The following is a 27,073-nucleotide window of genomic DNA, read 5'->3' on the forward strand; positions in this document are numbered from 1 at the left end:
TTAATGTCACATGATTTTTACATAAAAATATATGTGATTGTAAGCCGAAATCAGTTCTGAAGAAGTCCTTTACCTTGATGAAAGCCCTGAACTGTTGAATAACATTGGAATTTGTTTCTTATGTGTCCTACTTTAAATATATATGTATATATATATATATATATATATATATATATATATATATATATATATATATATATATGTATATATATATATATATATATATATATATATATATATATATATATAAAATATATATATTTTGTACAAGGAAAGAATCTTAATACACACTGTTTATATAATTTTAAAAGTTTTAGGTTTTAAAATGATGACTATGAATCTTAAGTACACTTGTCTATTTTATATTAATTTATGAGAATGAAAGGGATTTTATATGTTTTAAACTCATTTGTACAATGTGACTAAGTTTTATTTTTTTATTGAATTATTGATACAAGGTTTGGATCGGTTGCTTTTAATTGATGACAATATTTACATGATAGGGTAATAAAGGGGTATGCATACATCTGAAGAAGTTCTAGAGCAGATGAAAACGAGGTGAAAAAGTGTTTATGTGTGTATTTTTATCTTATTGCTGTTTTGTGGTTTAGTATACATATTTTCTAGATCAAATATTTGTTGGCTGCCCTCGCAAGTGTTTTTCTGGTGTTTCTACTTTAAGTCCCAGCACAATGTTATCTCTTTGATTTACGTTCTTTAGACATATCAATGTCTCTGTCATTGTATTTTTATTATCATGATCAGTCCACAAACTATCTGAATTTCCAGCTATTATCCTGAATGGACTCTCAAAATCTTGAATATTTAATAATGCAACTTTCAGTGGACTTCTGAGCTTCCTTTTTTAAAGTTATGGTTGCTCAGATTCTGACAGAAAGTGAACAGCATGTGTGTTCTTAATGGAAAACTACTTTTGCACATGGTTATAGTACATCTTGGAACCTCTTTGCTTTCTTACCTTGTGTCTGACTCACTGGAGAAGAATTTCTTGTGTTTGAGAGAAGCTTTTGCTTTCCACTGTGAAACTGATAATCTTATTTGGTGAATATGTTGTATCGGCTCAACATGCTGGTTTTATGTAGGTCCTTGGCCAGTTTGTACTTAACTTTCATTTCATAGTACTGTAGATTAAGCAAAAGCCACTGTAATCTTGCAGGCACTTTGATCAAAGAGTTTCCTAATATATCTTGCAGTAGTTTATGATATGTTTTTACTTCTACGTCTCTGTTGTAATTGTATTTATTTATTTTATTAATTTATATCTATATCTACAGTATATCTAATATGTACACATGTATGTGTGTTTTGAAATTTGTTTACCAAGAAATAATGACTGGGCATGGAACCCATCTTCAGCGGAGGTCAGGGAGGAAAGGTCCAATAACAGGACATTTATTACATATACAATAATACACAGTTTGCAGTACAAGTGTGATGACAGATGAGACAGCAGTGCAATATTTACACAATACAAATGAGGTGGCAGAACAAACAGCAGTACACTGTTTGCATTTATAAGTATTTACAGTTTTCTCTAACTAGCTGATAAAATTATTGTGTTTATGCAACCTCTACAATTAGACAGCTTGCTTATTTACAAAAGAGAGCTAAGATTGGGCTCTGCAGATGAGTCATTAATAAAAAGAGGTGGAGGGGATAATGGACAGTAAAGAAGATGAAACAAGTGAGAGGAAGATGAGAGGAGAGGAGAGGAGAGGAGAGGAGAGGAGAGGAAGAGCTACAAAGCAAAAGAAAGAGGAGAGGATGGCCAGAAGAAGAGAAGGGATCATGTTTCAGGCTGGTGCTATCTGAGTACAGAGCCAGAATTGAGTGATAAAGTGTTTTATTGAGAATTTAAACACGTTCATAGGTTCATAGCAGTTTACTAGGCTAATGACTGCAAGGGCCGTTTTAAGGCTAGCCATGCATCCCAAATCTCTGACAAGTTCTGGTACCTTTGATAACAGTAAGCAGGGGCTTCGGAGATGAGCCATCTACAGGTTGCCTGTGTCCATTAGAGACATAAGTGCCAAGCCAGGGTTGAATTTCCTGTTCCCCATCCAATTGTCCAAGTTACACTTGAATTGGGTTAGGGAGGAACTGTACGTCACATGGATGGGAGCCTGTTCCAGAGACAGGGTAACCTCTGGGATACATACCTGTCTCTCCAGCAGGTCCTATTTATATCACAGGCAATATTTAAGTCTTTGAATGAGTAATTCTGGTGCTGTTTGTTTTCCTAATGTAATCCAAAGGCAAACAAACTGTATCCCACATAAAATGTTAAAGCTAGGAACTCAGGCGACACCACGTTCTTCAATTTAAAAGTGTTTTAATAAACAATAAAATGAACACTTTGTTTTTCACCATAAAAATCTTCATCAGATAAAAACTTTCAAAACCTGACCATTATTCATACCAATTACTCTTACTTAGTACCCTGCACAGCCCTGTCAACCAGGCACTGTGACAGCCAGCCAGTCTGGTCTGGGTTGGTCAATACCAAACTGAGTGGAATAGTCATATTGCACCCTCAGCAAAACTGACCACTGGCCAGATGCAGGCAGGTTACCCACACACATCTTTAACTGGCCTCACAAAGGAAAGGAAAGGAAAGCTGGCTAGCAGACCTATAGCCTGCACCATTCTCTTTCTTGTTCTTAATAAATTAGAAAAATAGTCCACTATCACAGTTATATAGTCAAAACAACAAATGTTTAAACTTTTAATTCAAAGAGTGCAATGAAATTGTAACATACAAAATTAACAAATGAATTAAGACAGCAGCACTCTAAGCCAGCTTTGGATTAGCAAACTCTGCAAAAAATAAAGACAGATCAAGCTCAAATAAGTCGCACCCCATGTCATATAGGTGAGTTCTATTCCCCTGATACCAGTTGGGGACATTGACAGCTAATTCCCAATAGTTGATGAATGGAAAACTGAAACTTGGAACTACCTGAGTGACCCCTTGATTCATAAATTTAAGAGCTGTTTCTAAAGCTGCAGGCTTATGAGCCCACTGTCAAAATAATCTAGTAACTATGGATGGCCAGTTAATCAATCATAGGTTCATAGGTAGGTATTAGGCTATCGACCCTGGTGCCTATATAAACCTAGCCAAAAAGGTTCCCTGGCTTTTGCCATGCAAGAAAATTATTTTCATGTGCCCCTGTCAAGCAGTGCCACAGAAGTGATCCCTGGGGGGAATTTTCTATTTCCCATCCAATCATCAAGATTTTTCTTAAAGAGGGCCAATGAGGAGCTTTGCTTGACATGAATGGGTAGTTTGTTCCAGAGTATGGGAAGTCTCTGGGACAGGAATCTATCCATCCAGCATGTTCTATTTATTGTAGTGACAAGGTTTAGGTTCCTGGAGCATGTGGTTCTGAGAGATTGGGATTTCTTTAAGTGGAGCATGTCCAACAGCTCTGAGTTTGACGTAGCTTTCTATGTTAGGCAGAGATCGCCTCTGAGCAGGCGATATGCGACGGAGTAGAGCTGGAGTTTTTTGAGATGGTCTGCGTATGGCATCTGTTTGAGGATGGTAATCCTGTTAGTGAGGTATTTATGTGGCCTTTCTAATTGTTGTAGGTGTCTTGTGAGATACATGCCAAATGGGGCATTGTACTCTATAAGTGACTCTCCAGCTGACACAGACATCCTCCAAAAGGGCCTTACTGAGACGGACACCTGGTGTCAAAACACCCACAAATTACCACATAGATGGCAGCCCCCTTAATACAGAAGAGGTAATAAGATATCTGGGGACCCAGGTAGATAGTAATCTCTCTTTTGACAATCATATTGCCAAAGTAGTTAGGAAATCTTTCTATGTGGCCTATCTAATTACTAAAGGGTTTGCATCTAGAAATAAAGAGGTTATAGTGCCCCTCTACTCATCACTCATTAGACCCATCATAGAATACAATGCCCCATTTGGGAAGTACCTCACAAGACACTTCCAACAGTTGGAAAGGCCACAAAAGTACCTCAACAAGAGGATTACTGGCCTCAAACATACGTCCTATGCAGCCCGACTGAAGAAACTCCAGCTGTACTCAGTGGCATATCGCTTACTCAGAGGTGATCTCTGCCTGACTTACAAAGCCATGTCCAACTCAGAATTGATAGACATGCTCCACCTAAAGAAATCCAAGTCACTGCGAGCCATACACTCTAGTGAACAAAACCTCACCACAACAATAAATAGAACATGCTGGAGGGATAAATTCCTGTCACAGAGACTCCCCATGCTTTGGAACAAAATTCCAAACTACATTAGTCAGAGCCCCTCACTAACACTCTTCAAGAGAAACCTTGACGAGTGGATGGGTAACAGAAAATACACCCCTGGGATCACTTCATTGGCTCTGCTTGACAGAGGATCTGTTAATTAATCAATGGGGCGGCGAAAGCCGACACACTCTGGCTAGGCTTATAAATGCCCTCGGGCATGATCCTATGAACCTATAATTGGTCTGATGAGGGATGAGTAGAGAGGAACAATGACCTCCTTTTTTTCCTAGAGGATAACCCTTTTGTGATGAGGTGTGCCACATAGAAGTATTTCCTGATTACTGTGGTGATGTGGTTATTAAAGGAGACACTACTGTCCACCTGTGTCCCAAGGTCTCTTATTACACTTTTAGTGTTTAGTGAGCTACCACCTATGTGGTAGTTCATGGGTACCGAGTTTTTCCGAAAGGGGATGACAATGCACTTCTTGGTATCGAGCTTGAGGCCATGACTTTGACACCAAGCATCTGTCTCTGTGAGGCCCTTTTGTAGAATGTCTACATCATTAGATGATTTTATTATGGCTCCCAGTTTGCAGTCATCTGTGAACTTTGTTAGCCAAACACCTTCTGTGTTGGCCTGCACTTTAGAGAAGTAGATGCCGAACAGGAGAGGACCCAGGACCGAACCCTCTGGTACTCCACTCATCACTGGTTCTGAAGTCAGACTTGGAGTCGGCTACTTTTACTTTGTGGGTTCTGTCAGTGAGCCAGTTGGCCACCCATCTTGTGACATGGGGATTTATGTCTAGTTTAGTGAGTTTATCTATAATTCCAGAGTGGGGGGTGGTATCAAAAGCCTTGGCGAGGTCAAGATAGGCTGTGTGCACTACCTTACCCTCGTCTATGGCTCTAGTGACTGCTTCAAAAAAGTCAGTTAGGTTTAGTAGACATGATCTACCTTTTACAAACCCAAACTGAGTGGGGTCCAGGGTTTGGAGGTTACCTATGTCTTTGTTTATAAGCTCCAAGGTGATATGTTCCATGGCCTTGCAGACCAGGCTCATCAGGCTAATGAAGCGGTAGTTTCCGGGGTCCATAGTGGCACCCCCTTTGTGGTGTGGGATAACCGTCACTGCGTGCCATTCAGTAGGCACATAGCCTGAGGTGAGGCTGTGACTAAACATGGTACTTTGGTGGGGTGCCAGTTCATTCTGTAGTTCTTGTAGTATGCAGCCTGGGATGTTGTCTGGTCCCATGGATGCTGTGTTCTTGGCTTTGGAGATTGCAGTCTTTATTTGTTCATCTGTGATTACAGGGGCTTTGCATTTTTCCAGTATTAAGATGGGCCCTTTAGAGGGTGAGAAGGGGGTAAAGTTAGCATTGAACCTATTTGCCAGGATGTTGGCAATATTGGTTGGTTCTGTATATTTAGTGCCATTGTGATGCACAGAGCAGATATGAGTGTTGCCACTGAGATTCTTGACATAGCTGTAGAGTACTTTGGGTTGTCTTTGGAATCAGTGGTGATTTCATTTTCATAACTGACTTTGGAGGATTTTATGAGGGATCTCAGCTTCTTGCTGAGGCTGACCAGGGAGTTCCACCAATCTTGGGATTTTACTCTATTTTGCAACAGCTTATTCATTCTGTTGTAGAGTTTGTTTATGGCAGGGGACCACCAGACTGGCTTCCTTTTTTTGGAGGATAGCATCTTGGTTCTGTTGGGGATGGCAAAATCCATGCACTTGTGTAAGTGCTTATACAGTGCATCTGTGTAAGATTCAGCAGTTGTAGCTCTATTTTCCATCTGCATGAGTGTTGTGAAGTTTGCCACTTCTGCCTTATGAAGCATGAAGTCGTCCAGGGTATAAATGCTGAATTGTTACTATATCGCTAAGAATAATATATGGTAACCTATGTGTGGGGACCATGCCAGATTAATTACCCGTAAGCAAATACTGAGGATACCTGGCTATCCTAACTCAAATGTGAGCTGATGTAGTGTTGGGACAACTGATCCCAAGTCATGCCTGGAAAGGTTTTCTAAATTATATTACAAGAGAAAGGATCCATGCCTGAGTTCAGGAAATTTTTCTTTCCTTGTTGCCTGAGAAACAAAGGAGTGACCAAAAATGAAAATTCAGAGAATATCTGCAAACACAAATAAGCAGGTATCAGTTAAACACACAATGAAGGTTAAAGTGTTGGTTGATCTAACATCTCATGATGAACATCTGCCTGTCCTATTGATAACTTTTATTGGTTGTCTTTCCCTAGTTAGATCAGTACCTCAGCCTATCCCAAAAAGAATGAGAATAATAATCTGTAGTTGTGAGACCCCAACAGGATAAAGATTTCATTAATCAGGAATCCAGATCCATGGGTATTAAAGGAGCCCTATTCTGGAAAACAAGTGTTAAGTTATTTAGGCAACTAGAATGGGAAAGCTTATGGAAGATAAACCACTGAAAGGGACAGTGTAGCAGGGTAAAGAATGATAATAAAATGACTTGGTGACCTAGTCGGTGTTGGTTGGTCTTAAATTTAGTAATTCACTCTAAAATGGGCTGCTGGACCATAGTTTTAAACATCCCAGGAACTCTGCATATAATATGGTGAAAAGGGTGGCACATGGGGCATATGTGTGATAGTCCTTTACTGTTGCATGCACAACCCATAAAATAGTCTTTAGCAAAGGTTTCCCAATAGGGTACCATGAGTCAGAACCCCATGATCCTGTCCCAACCTTTCCATAATCTACTCACAAGCCAGTGTTTGGTAAAAATTGCTAATTCCAGAAATACTACCAAATATAATAAGAGTTAGCATATATCTTAGAGGCTTGATGGCAGCCCCCTATACCCTGTTTGTATTGGAAGCCCAAGAATTATACCACCGAAACATTACTTTTCCAGTCATCCACAGATGCACTGCAATTTATGTGAACAAGACCACCACATCGAAGGCCAGCTGATGAAAAGGCTGTAAGCAAGCAAGCACACTGTGAACCTTCAGAATGCTTTCAGCAGATAAAGAAAAATGAATATGTAACTATATAGGACCAATAATCTTTAAAGAGGGTGAATCCATGGAGACCTGGATGACTTTTGTAAGAACTTGAACCACAACTTGGTTGTCAGAATGAAATATCACTTTTTGGTTACAAAAGTTGTCTTCCCATATCACTGCTGCTACCCAAATTGGCATGAGTTCCAGAAAGTATTGTTTTTTCCTCTTGGGAGACCTGGAGGAAGGTCTTGGTATGGAATATTACCTCTCTTTGAAATAAGCACCCATGCCATGAACCCCAACTTTTTCTGTGAACATCTGCAGGATGTCAGTACAAGAAGATGGACCAAAACCAAATATCTTATTTTACCCTTCTATTAATTCTGTCTCTATGGTGCTTCTGTGCCCTCTCCAAAGAAAAGTTGCTTTAAATATTGAAAAGTTCTACCCAGGACTACTGCTTTCCAAGCAAATTTCAGCAGGCTAAAAAGTTCCATGACTACGCTCACTTAAACTTTCTTAGCTGAAAGGATGGAACTGATACATGATCTCATACAATCTAATTTGACTTGTGGTTATCTAAAGCAGGAAGAAATTACATCCACCGTCAAGACCCAAAACTTTATAGGGCTTTCCATTGTATCAACAACCAAAGGAACCCCCAACTACAGACACCGCTCAATGACTGTAACAATGCCTTCAAGACACTCTTGCTTCCTTTTTCCACAATTAAGACATTGTCAAGGCAGTGTACTTATCACTGTATGGTGGTTTATTGTTTTCAGCACCATTGGAATGCTGTATTAAACTTCTCACAGGTGGTGCAAGCCACCACACAGCCCATGGGCATAGCCATGTAAAATTTATAACTGCCATCAAACTGTATGTCAAAAGGTGCTACCTCTGCTGGCTTGCTGATCAGGATAGTCTTTTAGAAAGTAAACCAAGGTATGAGGGCCTGTGGTTTGTAATAGTATTATTGAAAGCTACAAATGGAGCTAGATACCATGAAACTATAAAAGGAGAGGGATCACGTATCAGATAATTTGCAAACGTGCCTTTCTGGATGTGCCTTTCTGTTTAACTTTTGAAGAGTTGATGGACCTAACACTTCTGAAAAAATCCTTGAACCAATATCTGGTAGCCAAATGTTCCAGCACATGTGCAAAGCTATCTGAAGGAAGGGAACATTTGTTGAGTGCACTGGTTTTGATGACTTTAACTACCCCAGTGTAAATTCACCTACCTATAAAATTAGCAAGAATTGCACTTAACTTTCCTTGATTTTATTTAATATCGATATGAATATTAACATTAATATTCATTTTAATATTAATATTAATTCCCTTCATCAAATTGTCCCCCTTCCAAGTAGCAGTGATATTCTTACTGACCATGTCCTTACAACCTTTTCCCTTCCTGCATTTTCCATAATGGCACTGCCATCCTATAGCGATAATATTCTCTTTTAAAACACACATTAAAACCTACTCCTATTTGTAACTTAGGTAGGCAGTGTGACACCCAACATTGCTACCATTATGAGATGGGCACCATGATATGTAGTCTCCATGCAGGGCCAGTAATCAAGGAGTCTGAATCCTCACCAGTGGCACTGGAGAGGGACATGCACTTGGAATACAAATGAATTTACTCAGTTTTTCCAGATGCAGACCACTATGTATCATGTACAGTTTCCCTTAAGTGCACACAGGGAACACACTCAGCCCAGGGTCTGGATGTCTGCATATCTGTGTCCCTCCAGATTCCCAGTAAGACTCCCCTCTGGTACAGCTGTAGGACTTGGTCCTCAGCTGAGTGTCAAAGCCAAGTACTCCAGCACTCTGTCTGTAAATCCAGTTCTTTGTGTCCCTGCTCCAAGTAGCTGATACACACACTCTTTAAAATTTAATTTTCACACACACACACACACACACACACACACACACACACACACACACACACACACACACACACATACACACAGACCTGGGAAAGGCTGGCATGGGTTTACCTGCTGTGCCCCCTCCTGCTCAGAATATAAGGTAGTTATCACTGTCACAAGTCAATTACTGTAAGGCTCTTTAAAAGGTATCAAATTATACTGTGTAATATTAATACTAATACAAATAGTAGTAGTTCACCAAGATGACCAGGCCTTCTGGAGTGGCTCACACAGTGTCACCAAATAAATATAAGTACTCTCAAAGGTTAGATACTCTCTGCAAGAACCAGCCAAGACAAAAGTTTTAATTATATTTAATAATAAATAATAAAAAAACATGAAAATACTGAATATATATTCCCAGTAAACCACAGAGTTCAAATCACAGAAAATATTGAAATTAACATTGACGGACAAATTCATACAAATAAAGTGAAACACTCTCTAAACTAAGCTTCAGTATATTCCTGACTGAATTTAAGAGAATTTATTGTTCCCTTGTAACTTATTTAGGCAAGGAAAGATAAAATACATGAGCAGTGTTTCTAGTCAGGCCCCGAACAAAATACTCAATATTCTCTGAGATTACTCCCTGTAATCCAAGATGACTTGCAGAATGATCTTATCTGGTCACCTGACTCTAGGTTCCCACAATATCTCCTTTTGAAATTTCAGAAAGGACTTGCAGACTGCTACAATACACATTTAGAGCTTTTATGGCAATGCCTAGGAGCTATAGACATTTGCAATACTCCCCCTTCTTTACAAAAGCTAACATATAATGGGTGTTCCAGACCCAGCATCTCCAGCCCTACTCAGCACTGTGGAGTGACATTTAATGATTTACCAGTTCATTTACATTTCCTGTATTTTTTCTTAAAGTAATCCAACTGGTTAACCATTGCTGTGCCAGTGTCCTCTGGTAAAACATACATTTAATTCAATTGCCATAATACATGCACATTTCTCTTTGTTTCAGCAGGGTGCGCTGTTGATGCATTTTAACACAATTGAAGCAAAGCTCACAGATACATTCTCTGCACAAGCAGATCAGTTTGATATACTAGTGATATATACTTATTTACAAAATTCCAGCTAGTTGTGCTGGCACAAGCCCTACATCCACTGCCCTACTTCCCCCTGGCATGGCTGGCAGTATCTCTTATCTTGACATCTCTCCTCTCCTTTGAAGACTCAAGCTAGTTTTTCAAGTGACCCTTGGGAAACATGGCTTGAGAGAAATAAGTCTATCTGGGAATATTTTACCCCATTCCCTGTCTTGACATGCCATCTGCCTTTGCATTTCTGACCCCATTACAGTGTTGCACTGTCATATCATATGCCTGCAACCCTAGGCTCCACAATAGTAACTTGGGATTTTGCTGGCTGGCTCCCTATAGCCATAGATCCCCCTCAGACTCCTCCTGCTTCCTACTGCAAATACTCAGCACAAGGGCCTCCCTGTCATGGTTAGGTTTCATCATGTTAACAATCTGTGCCCCTGCCTCCTGTCTAGCAGTTCTACCATGTAGAATATCACTGACCTTCCTTACCTCCTTGAAGCATTCTTCCCAAGCTGCCTGCAGTTTATTGGTTGTGACAGGAATGAGCACCATCACCAATTGTCCCACAGCATACTATCTGGCTCGAGCATTCCTGCCATACCAGACCTTTTTCGGCTGTTGGGCTCCTGCCAGGTTCTCCTGGGCCAAGCCCATGAGCTCCCTAAGCCCTGTCCTGAGGTTTAGGACATATGACACAACAGACTCCCACTCATCCCAAATCAAATCTAGAGGTCCCTCACCCTATGCCCATACAGCAACTCAAAAGGTGAAAATCTTGGGGATTTCTGGGGTACCTCTCTGTAAGCAAACAGATGGGACAAATATTTGGCTCACTCTCTTAAACTGGCCTGCAAATGCCCATAGCATGATCTTTAGTGTGGAGTTTAACCTCTCCACAAGACCATTAGTCTGGGGGTGGTGGTGGGGTATTTAAGTGCTTCACCCCACAACGCTCCCACTGACAAGCCAGCAGGTCTGATATGAAATTGGCACCTCTGTCAGTCAGCATTTCTCTTGGGAAACCTAGCCTACTGAAAGTGTCTAGCAAAGCATTTGCCACCTTCTCTGCCTTGATGGAGGACAGACCCACCCTTTCAGGGTATCTAGTAGCATAATCTACTAGCACTAGGATATAGTTCTTCCCTGTGGAACTTGGGTTGCTCAGAGGCTCCACAATATCCATAGCTACCATCTGAAATGGCTTCTCTGTCACAGGCAAGGACATCAAAGGAGCTTTGACCTTGTCTCCTGCCTTGCCTACTTTTTGTCACTGTTCACAGGTCCTGCAGTACTCTGTTACATCCCTGGCAATCCCAGACCAGTAATAGTTCTGCATAATACATCTTTTGGTATGCTTTATGCCCATATGGCCTGCAAAGGGAATGTCACTGGCTATGGCTTAAAGTGTCAGATGGTAGGCTCTGGACACTACCAACTGCTGTATTACCTCTCCTTCTAGTCCTTCCTCTGGGGTCTCTGTACAGTAACCCTTTGTTCCAGTATGCAGAATCCCCTTTTCCTTGAGAATCAGTTGCCTCCCTAGCTACCTCCCTCAAGCCTTGTAATGTAAGGTCTGACAGATGCGTCTGCCTGAACTGTCTCTTTGTAACCCTTCCCAGCTGTCCTTCCACAGGAAGTTTGGTGTCCTTTGACAGCAGTGCCTCACTGTCGGCCTGGATACTACTATTCACCTCTGCCCTTGCAGTGATTCTGCCTAAGGGGGCATTAGTACCCACCAGCAGCTGTGGCTCATCTTCAGACTCACTACTACAGGCGGCAGCTCCCCTCACTGAAGTAGCCACATCACCAATCCTGGCTTCAGATGTGTGGTCTGTCTGGGTCCCCCCAGGCTAAAAAAACATGTGTCTGTCAATAAGCCTGACTGCGTGTCAATGCATGCACACAAGGTACTGCGTTATCAAAATCATTCCCTATCAAGACATCTGCAGGGATATATTCAAACACGCCTTCTTGCTGGCTTCTGTTTTCCACTCTCTGAGTCAAGGTGAAACCTGGCCAAATGCATTTGGAATGGGATCCCTCTGAGAGCTCTCACTGGAGTAGACTGTCCAAGCAAGTACTACTCCTCTTTAACCATTGCAGGCTTCACAATGGTTATATCAGTGGCGGTATCTGTCTTGGCAGTGGCCTGTTTTCCATCTACCAAGACCAGATATAAACTCTGCTGGTAGTTTGGCACCCCTGTTTGCTCCAGACAGCTTACCACTGGCATTCTGTTATTCCCACTTGCTGGCTCCTCCATCTTTTGTTTCCCACCTTGTCACTGTGGACATCTATATGCTACATGGCCCCACTGGTTACATTTAAAACATGTAACCCTTGATCCTGATCATGTAACTGAACGAGTGTCTTCCCCTGTTACTCGTGGACTTTATTGGAGTGGTTTAGGCTGCCCAACATGGGTTTCCTTATATCCATGTGCAGCACTGGGTATCCTTTTCCTGTGCAGTGATGCCCTGCTTGTTAGGTATAGGTCTCGCCTTTTTCCCAACTCATCTACAGAGTTGCATTCCCTGTCTACCAACCATAATCTCATGTTCTCAAGCAAAGTGCTAAGGGTGTGTTCACTCACTAAAAGGTCTGCCAGCTTTTCAAAAGTGGTGGCCTGACACCCACTCACCCACCCACCTATTAAAATAAGTGCTTAGTTCAGTGATATAATCACATACACTTTCATCTGCCTTGCGTCTGCACTCACAAAACCTTTTTCTGTAAGCTTCAGGAGTTAACTTAAAACATTGTAATAAACAGTGCTTAACTTGATCATAATCGAGACAATCAGAATCAACAATTAACAATTTGGAAAGAATAGTTACAGCTTTACCATCGAGTAAGGGTGTGAGGAACTGTACCCCGAGCCCTTGGTCAACATTATACTGTTTCCATACTCTTTCAAATAGATGACTAAAACTATCAAAATGATCACCTTCTTGGTAATGAGTAAGAAGTTTACTGACCTTTATTGCTTTTGACTTACAGTTAGTCCCTTCCCCATTACCTCAATCACCCTGGTGAAGAGTCAGCATTTCCTTTTCATGTTGCTTCTGCCTCTCATATTCTTCGGCTTTCAAGCACCACAGTCTCTCTCCTGATTCTACTTTGACCTCCAAATGCCACAGTCTCTCTGCTGATTCTAGTTCCAAATGTTTGGCCTCCAGTTCAAGTCTCTTTAACTCCAAATGGATGTTTAAGTCCTGTGAGGAAAAGTTGAACTGTCCCGTTTCTGGGAGCTGTATATCCCCAGTGCCTGTCTGGTTGTCTTCCTGGTTGCTGATCTGTGATGCAGCTGTGATTAAGGCTGCAATAATTTCCCCTTCAGTCAGGTTGGCATGCTCCAGTCCTTTGGCCTGGCACAACTCAGCCAACTAGTTCCTTGTCAGCTTGTCATAATCTTCTGCTGACATCCTTGTGTGGTCTCCCTGACTAAGCTAACAAAAAGTAAATAAATAAAACTTCTGTGATATGAAACTCTGAAAGTCTACTTTGTGGCTGCTTGAGAGTACAAACACCTTCTTTAGTAACCACTGCTTACAGGCTACAGGAATTCAATACCCACACCACTGCTCAACAATATGTGAGCATGTAATGATCCCACCACACTGCCATGAATAAATATGTGATGCCCCCCACTGCTTCCAATTTGTGATGGGCACCATGCTGTGTCATCCCCACTCTGGGGATATACCTCCCCCAGGAAGAAGATTGTCACCAGCACTTGACAGCACACCTCTCAACCTCTTAGTACAAGAAATCTAGACAAAGCCTAACAAAATGGGGGGACAATGGGCCAAAAATAAGGACATATTTTAAATATTGTTGTTATAAACGTAAAATTTTGCTAGAGTAACAGGTTTTGTTTCAACATACATTTTCTGGAGGATATGAAGTCTGAAACTCAAATGGATGTCATTATTTAGTGACTTCATTCCTCAGATCATCCTAGTGATTTGCCAAAAAAACACAAATTTTATGAAGAACAGACCAAAAATAAGAGCCAAAATTCTGGACATTCTGTGAAAATTTGGACAGTTGAGAGATATGCTTGACAGCCATAAAAAGTGTGATCCTCCAAATAACCTAGGACCTGATATTATCACTTACTCCTCTAAAGTCTATTCTCTTATGAAAAGAGGCATCTGTTAAATTTAAAAAATAAACCCATCTTGCAGAATTCACATATACATAAGTTTTACAAAAAAAAAAAAAAAAAAAAAAAAAAAAAAAAGAAAATTTCAGTCTATCTGTAAGACAGCATAAATTCCCCTGTATAACAGTGACTTAATAAATAAAACCATCAAACACATCATCAAGAAAGAAAGGCCAATTATGAAATCAGGGTCATTACCAACTCAAAGATAACTATAAGGCCTTGTTAAGTTACATTAGAAAACTTATACATGACGGTCTTTATTCTAGTAATCTTATTTCCAATGGAGTCTCTTACTCTGATTCTAAAGTTATCCATAATGTTCTTACAAACATATTCAATGCCAGTTTCTAGGACCCAACCAAAATTGTTTAATAAATTGGGGTCATGCTTACTAAATCTTGTATGAACAGTCCATACTACTTACTCTCACTTCAACATTATCCAACTTGCTCTGAACCTAACGTTGCCTAGTTGGTGAACAGAACTCACACTGTTCGGTTAGGGGTACCTCCTCTAGGCAGAAGAGCATCACCATCAGGGTTCCCCAGGGCTATGCCTTGGGCCCTCTTTTGTTCAGTATCTACTTCTCAGAAGTGAAAGCAGATATTAAGAGACTATGGCTGACTATGTTTACTGATGACTGCAAACTGGGTGTAATTTCCAAATCCTCATTGGACACACAAATACGTCAGTAAGGCCTGGACCAGAGCAGTAGCAGGTGTTTCAGTCATGGGCTTATGTTAAATGCCAAAAATGCAGTAAAGTTGCCAATGGAAAGACATCACTGTGACGTCCCCACTCTGGGTCAGTAATTAAGGAGCATGAATATTCACCACTGGCACTGGAGAGAGACATTCACATGGAACAAAAATGGATGCACCCAGTATTTCCAGATGCAGCTCGCAGCATCAAATACAGTTTTGCTTAAGGGCACACAGGGAACACAGTCTGGGGGATAGGTCCTCTCTAATTCTCCAGATCCCCAGTAAGACTCCCCCCTGGCACAGCTGTACAGTTGAGTCCTTCGCTGAGTCTCCAAGCCAACTCCTCCAGTCCTCTCTCTGTGAAAACAGTGATTTGTGTCCCTGCTCCAAGCAGCTGACACACACACACACACACACACATACACACACACACACACACACACACACACACACACACACACACACACACACACACACACACACCTAGGAAAGGCTGGCACAGGTTTACTAGCTATGCCCCCTTCTGCCCAGACTATAAGGTAGTTACCACTACCACCAGTCACTGGCCCTTAGCAAAGGGTGTCTGATTTTACTGTGTAATAATAATACTAATACAAATGGTAGTTTGACCAAGACCAAAGCTGTTAGGAGTGGCCCACACAGTGTCACCAAATAAATATGCAAGTAATCTCAAGACTTAACTATCTCTACACAGATCAGCCACAATGAAAGTTTTAAGTATATTTAATAATAACTAATAAAAGAACAAGAAAATATTCGGTATATATTCACAGTGACATCAGAGTTCAAAACCACAGGAAATATTTAAAATAACATTGCAGTACAGGCTCGCACAAATAAAAAAAAAACAAAATCTAAACTAAACTTCACTATATTCCTGACTGTATCTAAGAGAGTTACTATATCCTAATAACTTACTTAGAGCAAGGTAGATGATGTAGTAAATGGTTCTTGTTCTTGTTGTCAAGTCCAAGACAGAATGCAGAATGCTCTTTCTCACTAAGCGACTTCTCAAAATAATATCTAAAATATTACTGCTGGGATAGCTTGCAGAATGACATAATTTCTGGTCATCTGACTTTTAGTTCACAGGTAAAACCCCCATTGCTGAAGCTGGCAGTATTTAGCATCTGCCTGTAAAAATACTCATACAAGGGCTTTTGCTCAGATCTTTGGCAGATACCAGAAGTCATAAAACAATTGCATTCCTTCATGCTTCCAAAGTAGCAATTAGTTCACCCCATAGACAATACAGAAAGACTTTGTGTCTCTAGCTGCATTAAAACATGCCAGATAGCCTCTTTATGGCCTAGCCTATAAAGTGATTTAATTTGAAATATTTTTCTAAAGTTTGCTGGACTGAGGTTAACCCTACGGTTTCCTCTGTTAACATATACATTTAAACAGTTACAATAGTGCATGTACATTTCTGTTCATGCCCAGGTGGGCACACTGTGGATACATTTTAACACAAACATCTTTACAGAGTACTTTCATATACATGTGACATACAGTTCTAATACATTTGTTACACAAACATCTTATATAAATTAGTTTGATATTCACAAATGACATATAATTATTTACAAAATTCCAGCTACAGTAACTGTGCTGGCAGTACCTCCTTTCATCACAGGGTGACTTAACAAGAAGCCCCAGCTTGCAATCACCTTCAGATTTTGTAAGTCAGAGGTCTTGGCTTTTTGCTTGGTGGTATGAGAAGTAAATATCAAAATGGGGAGATTCCAGAACAGAGCCCTGATGGGCACCACTGGGCACTTGCATATTTTATGATGTGGCACCTGATACTCACACAGTGTAGGCCCTATCTTTCAGACAGTTTGCTATCAATCTTGAAACATATGGGTCAATTTTAAACCATTTAACTTTTGTATGATACCTGGACCTTTCTCATGCTTAAATACCACTGGAATATGTTTAGCAGTGTAGCACTGATGAAAGTAAATGGAATCACTTTGTAAGTTTCCAGGTGCAATATTATAAAAGGAGTCTTCTACTACTACCATAAGTAATGTCTCTAATGAACAGATAGCCTTGTTAAATAAAGTTTTAACCTGGCACATTTGAAGCTAGCTGTCATAGGGTACAACTTGATACAAAGTATTATGCAAAGTAACTGGTGTCATTGTCTTCTGGCAAGAATGTTTGATTCTATTTCATTAGTGCAATAGGATTAAATATATTATTCAATTCACCTTCCCTCCAGGATCATTGTGAAACTTTCCAGCAGAGTCCACATAGTGCCTAGAACTGACACTGTGGTGGAGCATTAATACACTACCACATTTTCACAAAACACTAGATATATCTAATTTAATACCACACCTTGCAGTTTGTCCTTAATATTTTTCTGCTCCAGTTGCCAACATTTTTTCCAAAAAAAGCATCAAAAAGAAGAATTTTCCAAAACAACTTCAAACTAAATAGGAAGTTTAAAAATTTTGAACTTCATACTTGATAAATAAAATATGATTTTTTTTGGCTCTCTTTTTTGGGGTCCCTCGGCTGACTTAGCTTGTCCCAGGTGCTCTTCTTACTCACCATGTCTACCAGGTCCAACTCAGTCACCACCCAGGCTAACAACATCCCATATCTAGGGCTGGTGAAGTGATATTTTTCCTCCTTAGGCTAACAATATTGATTTAAGGGAATAAAAGCTACTTGCATTTTCCAGCCTTTCTAAGAAATAGCTGTGAACCACTTGTTAGCTTTTGACATGATGACTCATCAGCTCTGATATACAACGTAATGTTTTCAGTGTATTCCAAATAACAACCTTTCCGATGTGGCATTTTTATTCTTCTTTTCTAATCTCTTTGTGTTTATAGGAGACATAATAAGGAGGCTTTTGTTGCTAAATAATTCACAAGTGTTTTTGTTTCTGTTCTTCCTATTGGATGGTGGAAGCTTATGCTACCGACTGAAATTTTATCAATCTGTCAATCCAAATTTTTAAATAATATGCTGAACTACTGTGAAAACTGCACTTTAGGATTCATTAAAGTGCTAATGTATTGTGTTAAAGGCCAAAGTAAAAAGGCCCTTTTAAGAAGATGAAGTATTTTTCGCTTCTTAGATATATTAGCCACAGTGAGGAAAGACCTCATTATTAGCTAATTTTTATGTCTATAAATCATAGTTAACTACTGAAAATTGCAGACCAGCTGTTCTAGTGGTAGTTAACTGTGTTGGCCATTTTGCATAAGCACACGTAACTCCTCTTTGTCAGTCTCCAATACACACAAGCACACAGTAAAACACATATGCCTACACACACACACACACACACACACACACACACACACACACACACACACACACACACACACACACACACCATATTTATCCTTTTTGTAAGAACTTCCACAATATCTACTTTTCTTTGGACCAGTTAATTCATGGATAATAAACAGAATAAAAGATATAAATAAATTACAGATAGTCCTTATTCCGAGACATTCAAGTTTCACATTTCACATCCTTCAGTAAATGGATGCTAGGGCAAAACCTGTTTGCAAGGTTGAGTGGTATACCTAACATTTTCTGCCCCGACCCTTACATGTCCCAAGATGTGGCAGGCATGGCATAATACCTGCAGATACTAAATATTGCAAAAAAAAGTCTGCTGCTCTATCTTATCAGTTAGTGCAGTTTGCTAATGCAGGGCTTTCATGTAACAAGGATGCACAGTTTGAATCCTGGTGATGCAGAGGATTAATATCTTTAAGTGGTGGGGTGCAGGATTTGAGCTCTGCTTATTGCCTTTTAAGGAGTCTATTTTTCTCTGTTGTATAAGGGGTTCCCTGCACCATATATTTCTCTTATGTGCCTTTAAGGAATGCCACATTAAAATTCATAATGTCTTGTCTTCCTCCATGTAACCAATTCTTTTAGTGCCAGTAACACACACAAATAAAAGATATCTGTGGTGTCACCCTCAACCTCCAAACTTTTAAAGTACAATTCAGGTATAAGAATTATATTCCTGGTGGTTCCTCACATCCCTGTATTGTTTAAGTGCTGTTAAGGCACATGAGTTTTACCCTGGTGTCTAGGGGTTCCCCAACCCCCAGATTTCCATTCTATGTTAGTGCTACTCAGGAGTTATCCTTGGAAACTAGTGGTTCCTTCAATCCATGTGCTACCGTCTCTGCGTGCTATTCTAGTAGTGTGCAGAAGTGTGGCAACCACCTCAACCCACAGACAAACAGACAGACATACACACATGTAAAGGTAGTATGGATAATCAGCAGTACACATTTTGTATGTCTTAAGGTTGTGGTCAAAAGCACCCACAGTAGTTCATGTGGACACAGGGAGGACATACAGACTTCACACAAAAGGCAGTTAGGTATAACCAGCTGCTGTGTGGCAGCATTGCTAACTACTGTGCTACTTCATCATCCTACAGCATTACAACTATGCTGAATTTTATACTACTATAATTTAAAACCATATACATAAATACAAATATATTAGTAACTTTTAATGGCAAAACTTCTTGTTACAGTCTTGTAACAATGGGGTAAAACAGGGTTTTCTTTCTTCTCCTGTGCTTTTTTCTATTATTATCACAGTGCATAGCTGCTATTAGCTCATTAAAATATTTTGAATGTTATTAAGCTCACACAATGTATCCCTTTCTTCTAATACTAATAATACAATGGTAATAAGAGCCAGTTCTCACTTAGAAGCCCTACTAATACATGTTTTAGTTCATTACATTGTGTAATAGATTATAGAATAAATCATCTGGATCATACTTTTATGGTCATTTATCTCATATAGTAGATGACATGCCTAAACACTGTGTAAGGATGATAAAGAAGGGATCCTATTGTGTGATCGCAGACGCATTTTGTCAAATGCGTCTTGATCGAACCTAAAAGAACAAAAAGGCAAAATAGCGAAGTGGCTTTCCAGCGAATTCTTTCCCTGAGAAAGAATTCTTATTTTTGGCACTGTAGTGCAATCTCAGAGTTGGTATATTTAAGTAGGGGAGTGTGGGGGCACAGCTCCCCATATTGGAGGGTGTGGGGGGACAAAGCCCCCCACATTATGTAACGTTTTAAAGTTTTTTTTTTTTGTTTGTTTTTTTTTTGTTTTTTTTTTTATTTTGGAACGACGATTTTTTTCCCCTTGGAAAAAATTGCTGTTCTGATGTTTCGACGTTGTAAGATTTCACTTACATGGCATCAATTAATTATTGTTTGCTTTTGTAAGAGTGCGATAATATAATATAGACCCGATAAAGAAGAGGGGGGTCTAATAATCTCTAACATATTTGTCATTATTAGGTACCACTGAAGTAGTAAAAATCTGTTTTTTCTTAATCTAACTTCCCTTAATAACACCCTGTAGGTCATCTTTCAGGTCCTGAATTAATTCACATAAAGAGAATTCTGAAGTGTTTGTGGAGATGTAGATCCCTTGGAATATAATGGGTTGTTATTGTTCCTTATACTAATTATGTAGAAGCAACAAAGTCAAGTAATAAGCATTATCCAATTGCCAAAATATTTCTGAACATAGGACAGTCTATTGTGTTGCCTTAATACTCCTAGAATGGAGAACAGATGTAAATGAGACCACCTCACCATGGTTAGAGATTCACAATATAAAATACAGCAATCTATGGGCTGCTCCCACCCCCCTAAATTATTGGACTGGAACTGTCTACCAATGCAATTTATTAAGAATACACAAAGCCTTGGCTACTTCTTATGCTTAATATATAGCAGTACTAATACCCAGTAATAACTTAGAAACTCCAAGAACAAAAAAAAACAGGTAGGGACTTACCAAACTTCAACCAATGAACAAACAAAGCAATTCCTGTAGAAACAGTAGGAAAAAAGTGTCACAGCAACCTCTAAGGTAGATAAAAAGTTGATTCATTACAATAATCCAATAATCCAAACCAATAGTCAAGCGTGCTTTTGTCTTGTCATAAATCAACTTTTTATCTACCTTGGAGGTTGCTGCAACACTTTTTTCTTACTGTTTCCAGAGGAATTGCTTTGTTTGTTCAACTTAGAAACACCAATATGCAAGAAGGATACCAGCTTCTTCTTATGTTGAAGTGCTGCTCATCATGACAGAGGTAGCCAATATCATTTTGCGACAAATGTATAATTTTTTTTAAAAAATATGCTTTTTTCTACTAGGAAAATGCTACCTATGTTGCCTTCCCTGTCATGCAGCCTACCTTATTACCTCAACCAGGAACAGTCCCTACACAGTTAAGATGCAGTGGATATTGCTCAGTGGTTCGATCCCCGCATTAACACAGTATGCTATTATGTGCTGCCCTGTAGTCATGATAACTGAGGCAATGCTTACATAAATAAATGCCTACAAGGACTCCAGAGCAGTTAGCAGATTTGGAGCTTCGCTGTTTTTCAGATTGCATGGGCTATATGCAAACAGTGTCTTAGGGGGATTGTGCATGGAGTTGCTTGTCTGCAGTCATGACAGAAGTGAGATTCAGTATAATGAAACATATTCCTGTCAGGACCAAGAACAAACAAACTACCGCTCTGCACTATCCTTTGAGGGACTGCTTCCATTGTTTATGACTAGGCCAACCTTTATGTTTTACTATGTTAGAACATTTCAGGGTTGTGGCTTACCTGTTAACCCCTTCTCTTCTCTACCTTGCTCTGGAGATTTAAAAGGAACACCAGAACTCAGGAGACAGCATATGTTGGGGGACACTAAACATTCATGAAAAAATGCAAGTAGTAAGCAGAAAATGAAAGTTACATTGGATGGTCTCTGAGTAAAAGTAATATGCTTCAACTTTATATTTATTATTACTTTTTTTATCCTCTGTTTAAGAAATTATGTGCATAAAAATAGAGTACTGTAAGGTATACCATTTTCAGAAATGTTGTGCTTAAAATTTGAATTAATTATAAACAATTACTTGATAAGTTAGTCATCGTTCGTATGAGACAAACCAGTAAAGTTAACTCAATTGCTCTCTTTTTAAACTTGGGTATAAAATGAAATAAACTGTTCATGGCAGTCAGCTTTAGTAGGTTCTGCGCTGATATAACTTTTTTATGCTCAGGAAAAGATTTGGTATCATACATTGTTAAAGAGTAAGGGTTGTTTTATGAGTCTTCACACACCAAACCACAGCCATTTGGAATCATTGAAACCTTATGCTCAAAGTACAAAATGCACACACACACACACACACACACACACACACACACACACACACACACACACACACACACACACACACACTTTCAATGCCTCTCTCTTTCAGGATAGGCTTCAACAAATCTGATCACATCACACACTCATGTTATTCTTCTGTTTGAGCTATGATATGACAGTGGATTCTAATTTTGTCCTTATCCCTCACCTGAAGGGAAGATATCTTTTGTGGTTCCTTTACAAAACATTGAACTAGCTTTCAAGCTACTATCAGTCCAACCCCAACATATGGTTGACTTACCTATTAATACAGCATGATGTGCTGCATATTTGATGGCACAATTAGAGTGATGTTTCATCAAAGTAAAATCATTGCAGAACCATATGAGTCCTTACAATTCAGGTTCATTTCAACTTTTAATTCTCTTGGATATGTCTATGTTTCCAGACATTTTCTCTTATTTAAATCAGTGATATGATTTTTAGTACTGGTGAATGCATCAAAATTCTATTGATCTGATATCACCAATCCTTTGTATTTGCTCCTGTTTGGCAGTCTGGAGGTGCTGAAATTGTTAATGTTCAAAATTGTTAACTAGTCGAATGCAAAAGGCATTTATACAATACTGCACTTTTTAAATAATATGAATTTAAAAGAAGTTCAGGTAATATCATGCTAGTAAATTACTTTAATATGGATAATAAACACTTTTACAGATATATTATTATTCCGTCTAAAATAATAACAATTATACATTTTTTTTCATGTCGTAGGTCTCTTGCAGTTACACAGTTTTCTCCCACCCATGCCAGAAAATCCTTTCCATGCTTCGATGAACCTATCTTCAAAGCTACATTTAAAATCAGTATCAAGCACCAAAAGAGCTATGTGTCATTATCCAATATGCCAGTTGAAACCACCATTATGGAAGACGATGGATGGGTCACAGACTTTTTTGAACAAACTCCACCGATGTCAACGTATTATCTTGCATGGGCTGTCTGTGACTTCACTTACCGAGAGACATTCACTAAGAATGACATAGGAGTGAGTAATCGCCTTTTGAATTTAATATCCATGTTTTCTGAGATTATATGAATGCTGACATCTGTGTATGAGACATGATGTATGCAGTCATAAATAATAGTTATATAGCAGATCAAATGCCAAATTAGTAGGATGTAAAAAGCAGGTTACAAGGGGACGAGATACTTTGTGTGAATGTCAGACTTTGCATACATTTCTTACAAGATATTCTAATTTATTAAATATGAAACTGTACATTGTCATGAAGAGTCACAATTCCTAAGCTCATTTTAACCTCTGTATTGACAATTCTTTGGAGTTGTTTCTTTGCTCATTGATGATTAATTCCAAGAACACATTGTGTTACTCTGTACATTTTACATCTATGATTATCTTCTGTACTGTATTACTTCTGATACTTTAGACTACCTGCCAAGTTCTACCATTACACTACTGTTCTTATATTTCACCATGATTTTAATGTTATTGTTTTCTAAATGATGATTGCATTAAATGCACTTTGCCTATGAGCCTAGGTCATGTCTGAAATAGGTCCTTAGATGAGCTTGCCTACCCAGTTAAACATAAATAAACAACTATATATATATATATATATATATATATATATATATATATATGTGTGTGTGTGTGTGTGTGTGTGTGTGTGTGTGTGTGTGTGTGTATATTTTAAGATTAAGTGGCTGGTAGTGAAAAGCTGCTATTAATGTAATGTAACCTGAAAAACTGCTGAAAATTTTAACTTTCGGCATGATCCTTCATGGATAATAGGGGGATGTAGCATATTCAGGTAACTGAACACCCTGTGTACATTTTCATCAACCCATATAGAGGTATAACTTTAAATCAAGATCATTTTTCACTATCATTAACAATAATTTAGTTGCAACTATAAATAATAAAATTATGGTGCCAAAACATAAACATGGAAAACAAAGCAGATGGTTTGCCTTCTTGTGCTTCCAGCATTTGTCAGAATTTATGGTGTATAGAAAGGACAGAGAATTAAGGGAAATGGAGGCTTAGGTAGTTGATAGGAATTAGGAAAAAAGCAGAAAAAAAATCAACTTTCTAACTCCGTGATTGCAAAGCTGAGCTATTAATTCTTGATAATTAATTAAGTTGTGGTGTTCCACACTATTTGAGTGAAATGCTATGCGATTTTGTTATGGTATATGATAAGGAGATCACTCCAGTAACTGAGGTTTGATTATTTATGTCTTCTAAGGAAAGTGTGGCAAGTCACTTTAAATTAGTTTTCAGGTGTTTAAGATTTATTTATTTATTTATTTTTGTATACCAGGTAATGTCTGACTGGGTACAGGGCTCATTTTCAGTGGAGACCCATGGAGAAAAGCTTCTGAGATCCAGTAGAGACAAATTAACAATACTGACAAAAGTTAACTAAACTAATAATGTTTGTAATGTACATACAGTATAGTAAATCTAAACTAATTACAATATTAACAAAAATTAGTCAAGTTTGGAATGTTTAACAGTGCAAAATAATAATAAAAAAGTTTGATACAATTATCAATGTCAAAAAGAAATGTTTCCAAAAACAGTTGTATGACCCTGCAGTATTTGCAAGGATACATAATTTAGGCCAACAGAGTCAGTTCAGTTCGTAATGCATGAGCATTTCAATTGCCTAGGATGGAAGCAGTTTAGTTGTAAGCAGGTTAGCAGCTATATGCAAGATAGTGTTGAAGCAAACTAGCCAAGTGCAGATAACAGTAGCTGTGTGGTATGATCTAGTTTAGGGAGGGAGTAGTAAAACAAGAGGCATGTTGTTTGGAAGCAGGTTGACTAGCCTGGAGTATAGCAGGAGCAGAGCCAGTGTTTAGCTAGATATTCCTTAAGCAGTTGTTTAAACGTATGATGGCTAGGGTTTTTGGCTATAGGTTGAGGAAGAGTGTTCCAGAGTTTGGCAATTTTATGAGAGTAGAGTGAGATACCTTGTGCATTTTGGGCTTGGATAATCATTAGCATTAGTTTATTAGAGGATCCAAGTGATCTAAGATTTATATTGGGTTGAATAAGGTAAGAGCAGGGCAGTTGTTAGGTTGGTGAATTATTTTCTGGACTATGGACAGTTGGTTTAAGTTTAGGAGGTTTGGGAGTTTTAACCAATTGAGTTGAGAGAGTACTGAGCAGCGGTGGGTTCTGTAAGGGTGACCTGTAGCAGATCTGGCAATTTTGCTGTAGCATGATTATAGTTTATTTAAGTCTGATTTACGTATATTGGTAAATACCTGGGATCCGTAGAGGATAGTGGAAAGTAGTTGTGAGTGGGCAGTGGCTAATCTGGCACTTTCATTAAGGTAAGATTTGACTCTATATAAGGTGCCTAGTTTGGACTGCACCTGTTCGATGGTGAGGGATATGTGGCTATCTGTGGCTAAGATGAGTGTATCTTTTGTCGTACTGTTTTGTAGATGAGTTCTCTGTGTGAACAGGTGGTCAATCGTAGAAGTATATTGGGTTTACTTTGAGAGCTGTGCTGCCTTATTGTCCTTTACATTTGATTGACATTCACAATATGTGTGTGTCACTGATTCTGTTTTTTTTTTTTATAAAGAATGATATATTTATTTATCTAAGTTTGATTACCTGGCAAGTCTGATTGGCTAGGTGCCCATTTTCAGTGGAGACTCAGGGAGAAATGCTCCAAAGTATTACAAAAAACATTTTAATAACAGCAATTTTACAGTCTTCCAAAACAGTATAAAAATGTCTACAGTTTAAATAATTATACCAATTTAGACACAATGTAAAACTGTTGGTTAAGAATAGATGCAACTTACATGATAATGATTTACTATTCAGAGAAAATTTAGCTAGTTTAGAGAAATTGTTTGTATAATACAAACAGGAATTGCAATATGATGTGAGAGAAAAAACAGGGTTATGGCGTATTTAGATAAATATTCAGGGGAGAGAAATTAATTGAAGTAAGAAAGTGAGTGAAGAAGAGGAAGTATGGGGGTGTAATGCAGGGCTGGTGTTAACATTTTTTTGCTCCTAGTAAATGTTAAGTTGGATACCCCCTGGACACTTACAGTATAAGTATCACCCTGTCACTGGCATCACTTCTAAGTAATCTTTTATTTCATGGTGCAGAGTTTTATAAGTAGCATGTACAGACTGAGCTATAGCTGCAATTATTTTACATTCTGACAGGCCTGTGCACCACCTTATGTTGGCCCATCTCACAGAGGGACAGTCATAGTTACTGACATTCAGTTGCAGTAATGGTACATTATGATAACTTTATGTACACGACTGAACTTGGGTAAAATGGTGCTGTAAGCACTGCCTACTGTTTCACCCTCCCATACACATATATCCTCCATTTGCCCCCTATACTGGGTTCCCCACATGATGCACATTACTTTTTTCATGATATTCTCACATTTTGCCTTATTCTTCAACTTTCTCAAGAAGACATGCCTTTCTATATGTTTTGAAGTGCATTTTAATTTTTTTTTTCTTTTTACACAAGCTTTTCATCCAATGATGGCTTGAATAGACATTATGTTTAAGGAAAGAATTTCAGTGTTGTGCTCAAGTTTAGTTTTACTTGCATCCTTTCAACACCTTACTTAGCCAACACAGCACAGTATTAATGATTTAGGAAATAAGTCAAATAAGCCAGGGC

The 27,073-nt window shown here is 38.8% G+C and overlaps 1 protein-coding gene across 1 annotated transcript in view; it reads left to right on the top strand.

Moving 5' to 3' along the window:
* TRHDE (thyrotropin releasing hormone degrading enzyme) overlaps positions 1-27,073 on the top strand; it is a 5,519,112-nt gene that overhangs the window by 835,731 nt on the left and 4,656,308 nt on the right. Inside the window, 1 exon segment of the mRNA XM_044088069.1 lies at positions 23,142-23,415. Within this exon segment, the coding sequence (XP_043944004.1) occupies positions 23,142-23,415 (274 nt within the window).

Source organism: Protopterus annectens, chromosome 11.part0 (genome assembly GCF_019279795.1).
Source record: "Protopterus annectens isolate FY-2018-M chromosome 11.part0, PAN1.0, whole genome shotgun sequence".
In the NCBI taxonomy this organism is placed as follows: domain Eukaryota; kingdom Metazoa; phylum Chordata; order Ceratodontiformes; family Protopteridae; genus Protopterus; species Protopterus annectens.